The sequence below is a fragment of the Balaenoptera acutorostrata genome, chromosome 3 (genome assembly GCF_949987535.1).
Source record: "Balaenoptera acutorostrata chromosome 3, mBalAcu1.1, whole genome shotgun sequence".
Classification (NCBI taxonomy): Eukaryota; Metazoa; Chordata; class Mammalia; order Artiodactyla; family Balaenopteridae; genus Balaenoptera; species Balaenoptera acutorostrata.
The window spans coordinates 154,051,675-154,069,436 of record NC_080066.1 but is presented as its reverse complement, the minus strand read 5'-3'; the positions used below and the strand labels follow the sequence as shown (position 1 = coordinate 154,069,436).

General features: G+C 41.3%; 1 protein-coding gene and 1 long non-coding RNA gene across 13 annotated transcripts in view; one reads left to right on the top strand and one right to left on the bottom strand.

Annotated features, from left to right (window-relative positions):
• The window catches only part of TTLL5 (tubulin tyrosine ligase like 5), a 325,193-nt gene that overhangs the window by 274,015 nt on the left and 33,416 nt on the right, over positions 1-17,762 (bottom strand). For all 12 annotated transcript variants that reach the window (XM_057543387.1, XM_057543385.1, XM_057543396.1 and 9 more), the window contains exons 7-9: positions 11,051-11,133; positions 4,426-4,495; positions 3,888-3,972 (exon numbers count right to left, since the gene is read on the bottom strand). In XM_057543387.1, coding sequence (XP_057399370.1) covers positions 3,888-3,972; positions 4,426-4,495; positions 11,051-11,133 — 238 coding nt within the window. The remainder of the gene's footprint in view (positions 1-3,887; positions 3,973-4,425; positions 4,496-11,050; positions 11,134-17,762) is intronic.
• Positions 264-16,264, top strand: LOC130707623 (uncharacterized). Its single transcript, XR_009007572.1, has 4 exons — positions 264-443; positions 3,593-3,682; positions 15,675-15,801; positions 15,972-16,264. It is a non-coding gene; the product is annotated as an uncharacterized LOC130707623 (long non-coding RNA).

Here is a 17,762-nt window from a genome sequence, read left to right as displayed (position 1 = left end):
TGGAGGATGAAGAGACAGCACCTCAGGCAGCCTTGCCAGGAGCCACTGGGTTTCATCCTGGCCTGACCCAGAAAAATCTTATGGAAGAGAACAAGAGGCCCAAGAGCTCTCTGATCTGCTGTCAACCAGCTGCGGCCGGGAGACTGCCAAAGTGCTGCAGTGACTAGGCAGCGCCCTGCGGAGCCGTCTGGGAGGGGATTACCAGCCTGATCCCCTGGTCTTCAGAGCCAGAAATGACTCAAACTTCACAAACAGCAAGGGCCTGCCAGGGAGGGTGACAATGAGCACTGGAGAGGGTTTTCTTCCCCTTGTTGCTGTCTCTTCCCCCTCTTGCTGCTATGGCAGATTCTGGACAGTGTGCAGCCTGTGAGGTAATCTGAATTCCTTGGCAACCGGCAAGTACCTGAATTCTTTCAAAACCACAGGAATCCAGCAGAGAAAAGGTAAATATCCCTGCGGAGCCAGTGTTAATTAGCAAGGAAGGCTACTGAAGAAGTAACTGGGGGTGGGGAGGAAGGCAGAGGCATTACAAATGCTTTGGGATCTTTTCTGAATTTCCAGTGAATAATACGGCTGAGCAGAAGCGAGGCGGTCCCTGACCCGGGCCTTCTCAGTGTCCCATCTTCCCAGTCCACCGTGTGGATGGAGCTCTCCCAGCTCCCTGGACGGGTACTTTCATTTCCCCGCAGCTGACAGTGCTACCTATCTTTGGGTCTCTGATATGATAGCATATTTGGTTTTCAACTCAATTTTGTTTTAATTTTTTTCAACTTTTAATTTTTCCTGTTTCAGTGAAAATTTGGCTATTAGCTTTGTCTCAAAAAGGGCCTCGTCAAATCATTTAGACCACATACTGGATCCACCTAAAACTGTAAAATCCAGAACAAAGTCTTTTTGGATTCCACCTCTTACAGGAAAAAAACCCTACACCATTTTGGTAGAGAAAAGCACCCCTCTCTGGAAACTTGAGTGCCCCCTGCTGGTGGAAAACAGTAACATACACGTGAAACTCAAAAAGTAGGAAGGGGCAAAACCCTGGACTCAAACACCACTAAGACAATTTTTTAAAACGTCTCAATATTGTGCCCACGTATAAGAAAATAATGAGAGTCTTTCTACTTCCTATGTTAATAAAGCAAGGACAACTGAAATGATTAACCTAGAAAGAAACTATTTAGGGTCTTTTTCTTTCGTAAATTTAAGAAGGCAAAGAATTTACACAAAATTCTTACTTCACAGAACCGTCTTATGAAATGAACTTAATCTTTCTGTCATTAAACATGAATTTTGAGGCCCCAAACAGAAGTGATATGGGATAAGACCCTTCTTTTCTGAAGAAGGAAACCAATTACACTGCCACCAGTTCTGTCTCTTTAGGAAAGATTATGGTTTTCCTTTTTGAGCCTCAAAGTAAAATGGTCTAGTGATCTCATCCCAAACTGATTATCTTCAGTAATGTCTATTTAAAACAAACGTGACCCAAGATTACTAGAGGCTGCAGATCTGGAGATGCTGTAGACTATTGTTGAAAGTAATGACACAGTCGAATGGCTTCTGAGGATTAAAAAGCAGGAGATGAGTGCCAAGATACACAGTGGTTAAGACACAGGGACTTAGGCACATGGAAGTTATTGTGCAGAGCAATGCACCCTTGCAGGACTGGCTAATAGCCTGTCATAACGTACTACTGTAAAGCTTTTATATTCACCTATACTTTTAGGTAAAATAGACAAAGCCCTGAAAATTCTTTTTTTTTTGGTTCAGTTTAATCCAAATTTTTACAAATTTGTTTTCCAAATTATTCTAAGAAAGAGCATCCATTTTAAAAATATATAAATATATATACTCAATTCCTGCTGGAGGCAAGAGAAGAGTTACTCAATTCAGTGGGTTCTGACTTCCAACACACACCCAATAGCCAAAGCACTAGCACATCTGTAGTAAGTTCTATAATAAATATTAGTATTGTTCTCATTTTGCATCTGAGCCATTGAGGCTTTAAAACAATGCCGAATTTTACCAATAGCAAGGGCTATTAATATTGTGGGAGAAATACCTTTGGAATAATTTGCAAAACATATTGCTATGATATCCTTGAGACACAGTAAGCATAAACTTGAGGTCTTTTCCCTATTCAAGAAGTCCAGTTCATGGCAGGACATAATCAGTTCCCGAGAAGGGTACAGGAGACAAGCTGGGTGAGGATGAGTGGAGGGAGAAGGGTGAAGAAGCTCATGATACTCTGGAGGGAAAGCTCAGAAATCTCATATTACAAAATGGAAAATCCTCAGCATCTTATACACCTGAGCAGAAGTAAGGGGCCTTATTTCACCTTCTTTTTGTTCTAGATTATATGGAGACTCAGCTTTTATCCCTATACTTCAAAATATGAGAGCACATGTGTCTAAAAACACGACAGAAAACTTCTTTCCGATGAAAATCTGATTAGATTAGTAGTTTGTGCCCAGATACCTGGTTCAGCCCTTTACTTAAAAACTGAGAAATATTTTAGTTTTCTCCCTCCTCAATTTTCAAGGAACCAGAGGCCAGAACTAGGGAGCTTCCGTGGCCTTCAGTGTTCCCAGGGTTCAAACTCAAATCTTAGTTAAAAATGTGACCACGCTTATAAATGCTGTCACTGCCACCTAGAGGTGAAGGGAAGACATGGCTCAACCAGGTAGAATCTGGTTAACTGTTCTCACCCTCACAAGATGGATCAAAAAATTTTAGTCTAAAAAATAATTAAAATAATTGAAATCCGATTCTAAAAGAACAGTTGTCAGAGTACAATGATATGTCTCAAAGCATCTACACCTAAATATGTAGCCTTCTTTTATCCATGGTATTTCCCATCTTTGATGTACATTTCCTAAAATACAGAAACATATATAGGCCATGCTTTTTACAGATGCAAACCACCTCCTAAACTGCTATGCTCTATAAGAAAACTATGCATAAAAAGAACTTCAGAGTTCTTTGGTAAAATATATAAGTAAAATATATATATAAGTTTTGTGGGGGAAATACACACACACACATATATATATATATATATATTAGCTTTGTGAGAGAAAAGAACACAAGCACACCAAAGTTATATACTTATTTTAAACAATTTAAAGGGTCTAAAAAAAACACTGTCACCTGTAAAATCCTATGGATATGGGAAATGAAACTTCAAATTATTATAAGTTGAACTTTATTTTGTAAGTCACACTACCTTAAAACTTAAGAAGTACCTCAACAAATATATATATATATTATATATATATATATAAAGTCACTGTAAAGTATATTACAGACTTGTAGGTGAAAAAAAAAAAAAAAGCAGCTAATGCCCACCCTAAATACAAGAGGGCATGAAACAGCTCAAGCCTTCAGCTCTGGAGTCAGATCCAGGGGTTCAAATTCCCACTCCACTATCCACCTGCTGGAGACCTCAGGGGCGTGACTTCAAGTTCCCTTACGCAAAGCCTCAGTTTCCTCAACTGCAAAAATGCATCAACTTTAAGGTTGTTGTGAGCATTAAAATAAATGTTTGGTATATAACAGGTATACACATGTGAGTTTTTTTTTTTTTTTTCCTTTTTAGACCATTTGTGAACAACAGTGGCCCTAGGATCTTCATACCAATTGCCATTGCATGAAAATACAATGTGATCCTGGATCCCTGCTGGGAAAGGTGTGTGTTTACATACAAATGCTTGTTCATATGTGTGGATATGCAAGAGAGACTGTGAAGTGATAAGACTGATTTCTGTAATCTGAAGCCCATCTGGGGACACTCTTATTTTCCTGAGTTGAATACAACAGAAAAAACAACCTGATCTTAATACACTCTTTAATGGGTCAACTCGAATAAACACCCTCCGCCCAAGGTCTCTTACCTAGCCAGTCCTTCTTCATAGAGGTAGATGACAAGAGGATCATAGGAAGTCACAAGCACATAGAGGCGCACATCAAACTTGAAATCTGCAAAAAAAATTGGGGCACACAGGAAAACCTAAGCTCATTTGTCTTCTGTTACAGAATGAATAGGACAACGTAACAAAGAAATATGAAAGACAGTCCTCCTCTCCCCATGAAACATACACTGCCCACACACCTTCCCTTTTGAGGATAAATAATAATTATACCATGCATTGTAAATATATATATATATATATATATATGCATTGTACAGTTTTCATATATATTTGTTTCTGTTATAACATACAAAGCACTTTCTTTTTTATTATCTCAAAATCAACTTCAAAATAATCCCATGAGGTAGGTAAGGAACCGGCTTCATCTCTGGAGCCACAGTGGCCAAGAATTTCACACTTTAGTAATAAAGACTTACTAGAGAAGACTATAAAAACGTTAAAAAAAAAAAAAATTAGTACGATCTAGCCCAATCCAGCCAAAGACCTAATCACAACTCACCATCTATGAGCAGGGGGTTGTTAATGTAACGGGAGACCAGGATGTTCTCTTCCAGGGAAATCTGGTTTGGCTATTGAGTAAAGAGAAAAATGAAAGTTAGAAATGCAAAGGAATCCTGACTTACAATAAAGAAGCAAAGTTCTTAACCATTTAGAAATGATAATGTGGAAAACTAAAACTCTAAGAAAAGGTTTCCTCTAAGCTACCCATATATTAATTGGCCATATAACACACCACTTCCATAAACATTGTGAGAATCCAATTATAATGGGGGAAAACAAAATTTACACAGCACCTCTCATAATAAATAGAGCCTAAACAGCTTTAAAGATTTATATACATGATATTAAATATTTACATGCCAAGAAAATAAAAGCTACTTAAAAAATAAATTAAAACTTGCTTTCTCCCAAATGTAAAGCATGTTGGATATTTTAAAATACTACCATTATTCTTACAGGAAGGCTTTCATCAAGTTGTTCAGAGAACTTACAGATCTTTCCACAATGGATCCTGGCATTTTCCCTGTGAAATGGGATGGATATTTCACTGATTCACTCAATAGTGCTTGCTATGCCACTGTAGGTAAAGAGTGAACTAGATCTTTTAAATACTTTTTTCAATGAAGAAGAGCTGTCTATACAATAAATAATGAAATGTATGATGGGTACTGTATAAGGCACTGGGGATACAGTGATGAATAAAACAGATGCAATCCCTGCCCTCACAGAGCCCAATCCCTACTCCCAAAGAGTTTGATGTTTGAGTAGAGGGACAGCAAATATACAGAATTTAAAAGAACACAAAGCAGCACACCTACAAGTGCAAGATGTGAGGCTGCAGAGTGGAAAGAGATCTGGAAGAACAATTCCAAGTGAGACTAAAACAGAAAAATCAGTTGTCAGTCACCACAATCCATACAGGACAAAAGAACTCCAAAAGGGAAGTGGCTATAATCATAATTGTGATGATAATAGCTATAGTAGCAACAACAGAAACACTATTAACATTTGCAGGAAAAAATTTTTAATAAATGTACTGAAGATTTGCTATGTTCCAACACTGTTCTAATCCTTCACAAGTATTATTTCACTTAATCTTCATCCAACCCATGGTAGGTGTAACACCATCCAAATATTACAGATGAGGGAAGAGTCAGAGAGGGTTAGGAACCTGCTCAAAGTCACACAGCTAATAAGTGATAGAGCACCATTTGAACCCAGGCAGTCTGCCTCAGAAGCTTAATTCTTAAGCACTATTTGCACCTTTTCTCACAAGTTCTGACCTAAAATAACTGTCCAAATTTAAAAGTTTGCCTTTATAATAATGCATTTGCTATCCCAAGTACTACAGTTATAAAATAAGGATAACTGTGTGACCCATAACATCATACACAACCACAAGAAGCAACTCCGGGGTCAAGAAAATGAGATTCCTCTCTCATTTCCCACTGCTGCCATCTCAAACTCAGAACACAACTTCACAAGCCATCTCTATGCATCATACAGACACTACAACATCACTACTGATTCATATTCTGGACTTGGTGACCCACACCATTTCCTGATCAGTTTCTCACACATACTATCTCTATTTTGAGTCAGCTTAGTATGTAAGAACTGATGCAATCACAGTACAAAGAAGCAAGCTGCAGGCTGTGTTCCAAACCTAAAATTAAACAATTGCGGCTCTTTTTCTACTAAGTAACACCTACAGGCTACAACAGATATACTACCACCCAACTTTACTTGGAACCACAGACCACAATGGTAATGGTCTTCACTCTATGACACATCTAACATCCATGCCCATTTCCTCTCTTCCCTTCCTCATCATATACATTTGTCCTTTGAATTATGCAGAACATAATCTCTTACATTATTTCGGTAACTTTAGTATTTGTTCAACGGTCTATACCTCTCATTTCTATCTGCACTAGTAATTAAATTGTAAGCTCACGGAAGAAAAGAATTGTTTGAGTACAGTTTTTTTGTATAGTGTAATATACTGATAAGCAACTAACGAAATTTTTGACATCTTCAAGCCTGTCTCCTTTTCATCCATCCCCAATTAACTCATTTTAAATGATGTCAATTCTAAGCTCAAACTGCCCTCCCAAGTATGCTAAAGCAAGAATCTGAATTGTTGGGAAAGTTGGAAACCCATCCATTTTTCTAATTCAACTTTAAGATTAAAGCTCATGGTATCTGTTAAGTTATTGTAAGGTAGACTGGTGCAGTGGTTAAGAGGGTACGCTCTGGAATCAGCTAGACGAGTTAAAATCTTCACTTACTATGGAAGGAATAGTAACTACCTCTTAGGGTTCTCATAAAGTCTAAGTGAGATTATATTTGGAAGGTACAGTGGTAGGCACATAGTAGATGCTCAAGAAATATCAGTTAGTATTATTATTGCAAACTCAATAGTATCTTTGTGGTTCCATTTACTGAGTTCCACAACTCAACAGCATTCCTCACAACGTGCCACACACCATTCTGCTCAGAGCAGTGCACTGAATTATACTGAAGATACATAAGAATTAGGAGATGATCCCTATTCCTGAAAAGCCTTTAAGGAGTGGCAGCACCTGGCACACGACAGGGACTCCCTAAATATTTGCTGAACAATGAGAAAAAATGGAGAGCACCTAAGAAAACATAAACAAATAGAAACAAGAGAGCTGTACGAAATTACATTCACAAATACAGGACTGTACAGAGTGACCAAAATACTCTCCTGATACTTCAAAATCTCAGAGAAAGCACTAGTATTTTATTTACCATGAATAATGTGTCAGACAAGGATGACTAAATTTGACTTCCATAAATCAAATTCATACCTTAATCAGAAAACACCAGATCTTTTCCCTCCTCGATTTGAATATATTAAATTGGGAAAATATGGCATTTAGTCACGGTTACTGCAGGAGCTGGAGCAAACACAACTCTGTTCCTTTATGCTGTATTTTCAGAGTTAAAAAGCACATCATTAAGAGACCACGTTCGCCAATCAGCCAAGATGCTTCCATCTGTAGGAGCTCACACTCCTCTCTCTTCAGTATTACATAAAAGTAATGCTTCTTCTATCCTTTATCCTATTCTCATAATGGTAAAAGTTGCTATTTGCAGATATTTTCCAAAAGGTTATGACTATTACAGGGAATTTTTAATAAGAGGCCCTCTCATTCCTCACTCCAGTGGGAAGACTGGGAAAGATGTTTTTATTTGGCCCTCACACCTAACTCTGCCCTCCCTCCCCCATCCCTCACCCACTCACACTAGCTCTGCTCGCAGACCCTCCACTGGAGCACTCCCTCTCCCTCCCCCTTGAATCTAAAAGGAAAGCAGGCAGCAGCCTTGGAAAGAGTTACTTCATGCAGTTGGCTAATGGGTCACATATTCCATGGGAAAGGATCCAGGTATGGAAAGGAGGAGATGGTTAGGCCTTGTGTGTAAGGAGGGAGAGAAGAGTATTAACTGCATGGTTTGTAGGTCTGGGTAAAAGGTGATAAAATTCCAGATTTGGAGAAAAATGGGACTATTTTGCCATTATGTCCACATGTTGCCAGCTCCCCTGGTGCTTGCTGGCATCTTCCCAGGCTTCTGTCTGGCACTTCCACCAAAGACCTCAAAGAATCAGACTCATTCCAAAGCTTCACTGAGCGGGAGGTGGCAGGCAAAGGGTTCTGCCAAGTACTTTGATCTCTGCAGGGGGTCTCTAGGGAGTCAGCCCAGGGAGATGTGGGAGGGAGAAGGAGAGCCTGCCAAATGCATTCTCTAAAGACTTGTCACCCCCTTTATGAGACGCGCGCGGCATCCAGGGAAGAGTCAGGGCATGGGGTTCTCAGCCCCACCAAAGAAAGTTTAACTTTTCTATTCTTTATGATGTTGGTTTTAAAATAACAAATCACCAGGGCAAAAGAGCATTCCAAGAGAAAAAAGTCCCAGATGAGCTGGGAATAGATCCTATTCTTTTTGACTCATGTCTAAGAAAATAAAAAGCAAACTTGTACCACAGTTGACTTTCAATAGCAATTCCATTTGGCAGCTAAAACCCAAACCCAAACTAGTGCCGTCTATGAGATTCAAACAACACTGGAGCTCCTGGCACGAAGCTGAAGGAAAAGCTGTTGGACAGGAGCCTTCACACCAAGGTCAGAACAGAGACAAGAAAAGAGAGATCCAAGGCTTATGAGCAGTGCCTTCTGTCACAAGAGACCCAGGGCAAAAGGCCTCCAGAGTGACCCAGGGTCAGGTAGCAGAACTTGTAGCCTGGGCTTGGGGCTGTATAGCTACTGCATCAGAACCAGAGCCTATATTTCTTCAGCATGAAAGGTCTGGCCATCAGTGTTTACTGTACAGTTTTTAGTCCAGACTGAATTTAAGGATTTTCCCATATGAAAGACCCCTCAGAAAGTTAGTTTCTGCACATATAGGAAATAGCTCAGACCATGTGGAAAGAAAGAGAATTGGGGAATTTGGGATGGTGCACCGACCACACACATGACATATCCGCCTCCCCCTCTTCCCTTCCAGGGTCCCACTATAAGGACAGAGTAGACATTTTTAAACGTCTGAAATGATAACAAGGCTAGAAAACATTTAAAGGAGACAACAAAAGACCAAAGGTTTAAGGAAATCCTGAAAGACAGAAAGCAGATGGGAACAGGTTGAGGAAACAGAGCAGAGGAAGCCCCAGCCCCAAATATCAGAGGTGAGAGTGATCTTCCCAAGGAGACTTCTGAGAAGTTCCAAGCTGGCAGTGAACAAACACGAAGAGCAAGAGTGAGCCAACGGACAAGAATCAGACAATTAATTAACAAACAGCATTTAAAACAGTGCAGCCAACAGGCCTTCTCCAACAACCAAAGCTTTGCCCTCAGGATGAAACCTAACAACTGTCTCGGGAGGACATCTTCTGCGGGTGGGCACAGGGATCCGACAGAGGAGTGGAACTTGAGGCCACTGCATCCCTACAGCAGACACAAAGGTGAAGAGAGAGGAAAGGTAGCACCGCCCCACAAGGAAATCACCAAACTCTTCCTTTATATCCACAATCAGGCAGGCCCTGTTTTGGCAAGGGGGAAGGAAGAAGCACGCTTCCTCACCCACATCCACCGAAGGTGCGGCCTGACATTCAACACGCTTTGCCCTCGCACAAAGCACAGTCAGCCTCCTGTCCAGTGAGACGTTATTAGGGAATCAGTCCTACACAACAGTAGGGGAAACCCAGGCCCGCTGTCAATTTCAATCAGTCTAGTCTTGTTCATCAGTGTGACTCAACATCTAAGGTCACTGAAATTGAGAAAACCCAACAGCAGGGAAAAAAACACGATCCCACAAAAATTCGTGAAACAAAAGAGAACTTTAAAAAACTTTCAATTCGTACCCTCAGAAAGACCAGCCAGCAAACTGCATCTATTAAGCAACAACAGGCTGTTATCACACACACACACAAAAAGGCAAATCAGAAAATAAGAGTTTTTGTACCTTATGATAGCCAATATAGAAATATAGTAGATGGAATGAATGATAAAATGGATAGAGCTCAAACTGGTGATCCAGAAGATAAAGATGGGAAAAGACAGAGAATTTAAAATGAGAGAAAAGTTGACATGAAGAAAACACCCAGAATGCCTCAAAAAGGAGTTCCAGAAGCAGAAACATAGACAAAAAATGAATGATTTTCCCTCAACTAAAGAAAAACACTAGTTTCCATATTGAAAGGGCTGACCGAATGTCCAGGAGGAAGAATGAACAAAGACCCAGACTGAAATACTGGTTAAATTTCAGAATTCCCATCTGTAAAGTTTCTATTGAGTTTAATTTTTTTACTCAACTTATAGATAAAGCAGAGAAACTGAATCATAGTTATTGAAGAGAATATAAATATCATAAACCTTTAAAATATAAAAACAATAAAAAATAATCAAAGCTAGAGGTGGAATGGGGAAGGAAGGGTAGGAGGTGATATGAGTGCAGTGAATATCAAACTGAGAATTAGAAACAAAATGTAAAGTTGAGAAAAGAAGAAACATAAATCAACTGTATTAGGTTACTACTGTTGTTAGTCTAGCCAGTGAGACTGGGGTTGGGATTTTATTTCATTTACTCTGTATATGTATTCAACTGAAAAACAACTTTTAATGAGGATTTTGCAAAGAATCAAGACTAATGACTTTTGAAAAAAGAAGAGGATGAGGAGGAAGAAGAAGAGTGGGGATGGAGGGGGACAGGAGCAGCAAGGATGCCATGCCAAATTAAGGTTAATTTGCTTGATGACCTTGAGGGAAGGAACCCACAGTTCTCCTCACAATAGGAACTAAATGTATGTGCTACCAATTAATGCTTAGTGCCAAGGAATTAGCAAGGCAGAATGCTGAAAGCAGAAAAAGTACCTCTTTTCTGCTGACACCAAAGGCTGCCCTACCCCCAAATTCAATCAAGTGACTTATTAGCCATAGAGGAACTGTTGGCATGGGAGGAGGTTACTGCCAGTAAGGTGAACAGTAGGCGCATAGCCATCCTCAAATCACACGTCCGAATGCAGACTTAGTAGCTAAGGCAAAGGGTGAAGCAGGGAAGAACAAACACGGAGCGAAGTATGCCACCCGCTGCATACTTACATTGTTGATCAGGTAGACACCCCGCCCCCTGGAAGAGGCCACTGGTTTTACTATCCAAGGTCCCCGGTCCTTTGAATATGAATCTGTTCAAAATATTGGGAGACAAAATAGGGGAGAAAGAAACAAAGAGAAAGAAGGGACATGAGTTTATTATCTCAAATTTTAATACTAGTTATCTACTCAGGTACCCAAAGAATTTTCCAAATTTCTAAGTGGAGGACAGCAAGTAAAATAACCTGTATGTTTGGACTAGCCTTAAAAATGAAAACAGAGAAAGAGAGAGAAAGGAAAGAGAAGAAGAGACAGCAATATTACATAATATATTTCTTCCACCATTTCCCCTCTTGAATGAGAGGATGAAGACAAAATAAGGCAAATATCTGGATGTTAGTCTATTACTGTCACAAACAACCTTCACGGATCTTTGAGATCCTCGCCTCCTTTAACTAAAGGACCTCCAGAGGCTCACACTGCAGACGGTGACAATGTGAGTCAAAGGCTAGATCCCCTAGTATGGTTACTTTCCTTAAGCAGTTTCTCTGAGCTTATAAGAAAAAATCGCCTTAAATAAAACAATGTGAGTGGAAAGGAAGGACAATAATTGACGAGTGGTTAAAAGGTGCCCTTTACTTTTTTTCCTTTCCCAGGTTCAGGTTTATGCTTTAAATACCTTTGGATCATAGGAAAAGAAAACACACAACCAATATGAGGAGTCCCAGAGGCCTGCAGATGGCTCCGGCCTCCACTTAGGGAAGGTCAGTGGACACGAGAGAGAAGCAGAGACAAAGGACTCTCCCTCTGATAGGAGCCAAACTGTCTTTTCAAGGCCTCCCAACAGGAACTTGACTTTGTCGGTGCCACAAACCATTTCACCAGGAGAGAAAGAAGACCTCCTTGTCTTCTCTCCGCCACCCTCCCCTGCTTTTTCCCTTGATGTGACCTCACAGAATTAGAAAAAAAGTCATGTGCCACACAGAATGTAAAACTCCGTGAGCAATTCCACTTCTGGGAATGTATTCTCTAGTCCTGCTCACACATATTGAAACGTTCTTTGTACAAGATTATTCAGTGCTGCATTTTAATAGCAAAAGACGCCCATCAACTAATTAAATACACTATATTGCATCTATATGAGGGGCCGGCAAACTATTTTTTGGTAAAAAGCCAGATAATAAATAGCTTAGGCTTTGCAGGCCACGCAACTATTCGACTCTGTCACTGTAGCTCAAAAGCTACCATAAACAATACGTAAACAAAGGAGCATGGCTGGGCCCAAAAAAAACTTTATTTATGGACACTGAATTTCCTATGATTTCCATATGCCACAAAATCTTATTCTTCTTTTGATTTTCTTCAACCATTTAAAAATGTAAAAATCATTTTTAGCTCATGGGATACATATAAAAAGGCATAGGACCAGATTTGACACAAGGGCTGTAGTTTGCAGACACCTGCTCTACATAATGAAATATTAAGCAGACACACAAAATGAGAATGTTATTAAGGAACAGAGAGGGAATGAGCTCAAAGAGACTGGTGAGTGTTAAGAAGTAAAGTGCAGGGCACTGGGTATTGTATGCTCCCATCTGTTCACATACACCCTCAAGCCATGTGCCAGCGAGTGCAGAGAATACCTCTAGAAGGATATGTAAAAATACTAATAACATTGATCACCTCTGGGGAGAACTGGATGACTGAGGAAAAGAGGAGAAAAAAGGCTTTTCACTGATTATTGTTTTGTATTTTTTTTGGGTACCGTGACTATATTACCTATATAATTTACATAATTTTAAATTCCTGCAATAGATGGCATATTTATATAAGACAAATTAAATCTCTATAAACTGAAGTCACTGAATAGATGTATATATATATATATATATATACTTTATATATTTTTTCCATTTTGCCATTTTCCCCAAATTCTGAGGATACAATAGTTTGAAAACAAAAGGAACAATTAATAGTAAAATAAAACAAAAAAATTACAAAAATTTTTAAACTTCATTCATTCATTCAATACTTCTAAGTACCCAACCCGTGTTGGGCAGTTTGCTAGTATGGGGCATGCAGAAGTGAAAAGCCAGCAGAAAGGCAGGCCCTAAGCAAGCAATTAGACACACTGAGCTCACGAAGAGGAAGTGAGGGAGCTACATACAGCAATGCCGAAGAAAATGACCAGACCTGTCTGAAGACAGTACCCCCTGTGGTGACAAGCGGATGCAGAAAATGCTCGTTTTCAGAACAGGGAAAATCTAGCTAAATGCAACTTCTGCCATCTAACGCGTTTAATAAATCTTACTTTGTGGACTAGGCTTATCAGAAGTTTCTGGTGCTTCACTTTTATCATGTTCTTGAAATTCTAAATATCAAAAAAAGTGTCTTCATGCTAGGCCTTTCTCCTTGATTTGTTGTATTTCAGGACAAGGATTGATTTCTTTCACAGGTTCCAAAAATGTGGGTCAGAAGCAAAGGCAAGGCAAAGAGCTTGGCAGCCTGTCAGGATGAAGATATACTAGACAGGGCCTGCAACTCTTTCTGGTGCCTTCCAGGTCCTATGGCGGCAGCATGCTCCATCTAATGGAAAGAGCACTGAACCAGGAGTAGGAAGATCTGAGTTCTAATTCTGACTTTTCTAACTCTGGGCAATTTGCTTAAATTATCCAGTCTCATCTTTAAAATGAGGGGTTTAGTCATTTGAATTATGAGATCTCTCATAATCCTACTATTATGATTCTATAAATTTACTGATTACTTTGAAATCCAGTCATCTGAAATCAACTGGCTGACATTAAAGTTTTGCTCATTCCTTAGAATTATTTCTGTCTCTCTTGCAACTACAGATGACCAGAGGACGCAATTCTGGGCAGTGAGAAGTAAACAGAAATCTGCCAGGACATGGGGGGGAAGTTCTGCCTTTCTGATACTGGCGCCACCCTGCCTTCCTTGTTGTTCCCTTCTCCCTGCGTAGAAAGCTGTCCACGGCTGCGGAGTGGCTGCAGTTGGCAAGATTCTTAGGTTCTTCGGGGTCACAGACCTCCGACTGTACTATATACTGTTACACTAGCAACAGCGGCACCAGGAAGCTAGCAAGATCTGGTCTGTATATTCCAAGCCCCACATTCTAATTACTGGGAACGGTTTGGCAGTATCCAGGCTTTCACATCTCTTGAGGCAGTGTTTGGTCTCTGGGCTAGGTCTCCACAGAGATGGATTTCAGGTTTTCTCTTATTAGAACAAAAAGCTACAAATTCATGAGATCCGCCGTGGCTGGTCTCTCTAGAGTCTTCAGGCAATCCTCATGTCTGTTCCTTATCAGTTCCCTTTCAAAGGTTCTTTCACAGGCTAGTCACATGCCTTTCTGCTCCTCTCAAACACCCAAACCCATCCCTAGGCCCCTCATTCCTGGTACGTGCCCTCATCACCCTCTCACCAAGAAGGCTGGGAATCTGTAACATAAACCCACTCACCTGCTTTCCTCTCCATCTAAAATGTTACCTGGATGACCACTTAGCCTTCTTCTTTCCCTCCTTTTAGGGGAGAGACACGCCCTCCTTCCTGAAGCCCACCCTTCTACTTGGGCTCTTGACTGAACCCTCTCCTGCCTCCTCTGGGACCTCATTCCCTTGCTCATATCTTCAAGGTCTCTCTCCCCTCTGACTTCTCTGTAGTTCTTCTTCTCTTTCTTTTTCCCTTCCTTGGTAGTAACATCCACCTCCATATCTGCAACTTCCAGAACCTGTAACTCTGGCCAGAACTCAAAACTGCCTTTACAACTGCCTGCAAAACATCACCACATGGAGGCCTGTAGGCACCTCAAATCCACACCAGGTCCAAAATGTGACACTCCTCTTGTCCTTCAACACTTTTCCTCTACGTCAGCGGTCCCCAACCGTTTTGGCACCAGGGACTGGTTTCGTGGTTCCACGGCCGAGGGGTTGGGGAGTGGGGGGCGGGGGGGATGGTTCAGGCAGTAATGTGAGCGATGGGGAGCGGCAGATAAAGCTTCAGTTGCTCGCCTGCCACTCACCTCCTGCTGTGCGGCCCAACCCCGGGGGTTGGGGACCCCTGCTCTACATTCCTCGTTACACTCCCTGGTTAAAGACTTAATGCTCCTCCCAGCTTCTCAGACACACACCTTTCACCTCTGCCTCACTACTCACAGCCACTTAGTAAACTGTGTTTATTCTACCATTCTTTCCACTGCCTCTGTTCCATTCCAGCTACCTAGCTCAGTCTATCTACACTTCTTACCTGGATTATGACTTCCAAAGCGACCAACACTTTTCCTGTGTTTCTTCCCCCTGCTCCCTCCAATTCATTTCATGTAGTTATTTTCCTAAAGGCCAACCTGTTCATGTCACTTGCCTTCTCAAAAATGTCCTATTGCCTGCCCTCAAGCAAGCACTGGAAGGTCAGGAACACAAGTGTCATGGAGAAAAGGGAATTTGTGAGTTATAATATGCTAGGTGGACAGCAGAGGAAATGAAGAGAACTTAAAACAGACTTTACGAGGAAAAGGAATGTCTCTTTGAAAGAGGAAGTGGTAGGAAGAGGCAAGGTTCTCCCCTAATAGGTAAACTTAGCAACACAACTGACCTACTAATGCTGGATTTCTCCCCAGTGGATTTAAGCGTAGAGGTCACGGACTCCGGACTACTGGCAAAGAATGACTGGCATCCTGGCAGGACTGAAACCAAGAAGCTTCCTCTTTACCATCACATCTTCCCTGGTCCCTCTTCTACCGCACAGTAAGTCCCCGCTGTGGTCTTTGGCAGGCAACAGCAATGAGGGATTTGTTTTGAGATTGGAGAACATCATTAGCCTGTAATAACTGCCCTGGGGCTCAATGTGGTGGCTTTGGGTTGCAGCTATATTCATTCTATGTGTGCTACTGACCTTTTGAATTCATTTTTGTTAGAATGTAGAACCTGTAAGAGTTTGAATAATATGCTGAAGAAACAGGGCTTCCCTGGTGGCGCAGTGGTTAAGAATCCACCTGCCAATGTAGGGGACAGGGGTTCAATCCCTGGTCTGGGAAGATCCCACATGTTGCGGAGCAACTAAGCCCATGCGCCACAACTACTGAGCCCACGTGCCACAACTACTGAGCCCGTGTGCCTAGAGCCCCTGCTCCACAACAAGAGAAGCCCGCGCACCGCAACGAAGAGTAGCCCCCGCTGGCTGCAACTAGAGAAAGCCTGCACGCAGCAACAAAGACCCAAAGCAGCCAAAAATAAATAAAATAAATAAATTTATTTTAAAAAAATATGCTGAAGAAACAATTCTACTGAAACACAGGTCAGGCTTGAATGCATGGAGGAACTCTAACTCTATCCAATCTTCTGAATGAGCATCCAGCCCTCAACCTGCCTCCAAAGGGTGGGGAAGAACCACAGAATAAGAGATAGCAGAGAGGAAAAAGGGAATTTTCAACTTAATATCCCTTTAGTGTTTACTAGGAAATTATTCTGGACTCTGATTTCTCAATAGGAATTCAACAGTAGGGAGTTCATATCAGGAATGCTTTTACGTTGCTAACATGTTAGTTGAAGCATTTTTATGCTATCATGTTGGCTTATTACACAATTTTTTACTTTTTTATATAACAATACATCACTACATAACTTGAAATAGGAAATATTATTGTACATTTATTAAGTACCCATCAGGCACCATTCCAAGTGCTTTCCATGTGTTAACCTAGTTAAACATCCCAACAACACTATAATGTCAGTACTAGTAACAGTCCCATTTTACAGAGGAGGAAGCTAAGGCACAGGAGGTTTCAATAACATGGCTAAAAATCCCATAACAAAAATTCCTAACTATAAATGTTCAGCTTTGAGTGCACTGTAGCTTTGAAGTTAACTTAATTCATCTAGTGGATACTCTACTCTGACCCATTTCAGAGCCTTCTGTGGGCAAACACTAACTGCCAACCACTGGTCCCAGCGGGGTCAACAAGTGCTCTCAGAAGAATGGCCTCCCCAAGGTGGGAGCAAGAGACCCTGTGACCATTCCTGATGCAAGTCCCAGAGGATGAACACCACACTGCATGACCAGACCAGACTGCTAGGTCCAACAGGTTAAAAGAATCAAAAGTCAGGGGGCTTCCCTGGTGGCGCAGTGGTTGAGAATCTGCCTGCTAATGCAGGGGACACGGGTTCGAGCCCTGGTCTGGGAAGATCCCACATGCCACGGAGCAGCTGGGCCCGTGAGCCACAACTACTGAGCCTGCGCGTCTGGAGCCTGTGCCCCGCAACGGGAGGGGCCGCGATAGTGAGAGGCCCGCGCACCGCGATGAAGAGCGGTCCCTGCACCGCGATGAAGAGTGGCCCCCACTTGCCGTAACTAGAGAAAGCCCTTCCACGAACCGAAGACCCAACACAGCCAAAAATAAAGAAATAAATAAATAAAGTAGCTATAAAATTAAAAAAAAAAAAAAAAAGTCAGGAAGTCTAGAGAAAAATTTCTCTTCCTCTATCCATGCTTCCTCTACCTATAAGACAGGAATAGTCTTTTTCTTGGACTTATTGAGAAGAAAACTGTCTTGCTGTCCTCTCTGTGTGTCATAACTGATCCTCCTCACAGAAGTGACTTCTCTCATGGGTGGTACTAGGAAATGGTCATCGTGTGCATACGCCCACTGTCTTTGGCCACAAAGCACAGTGGTGAGGAGCCTGGCTTCTGAAGCCAAACTGCAGGGTCT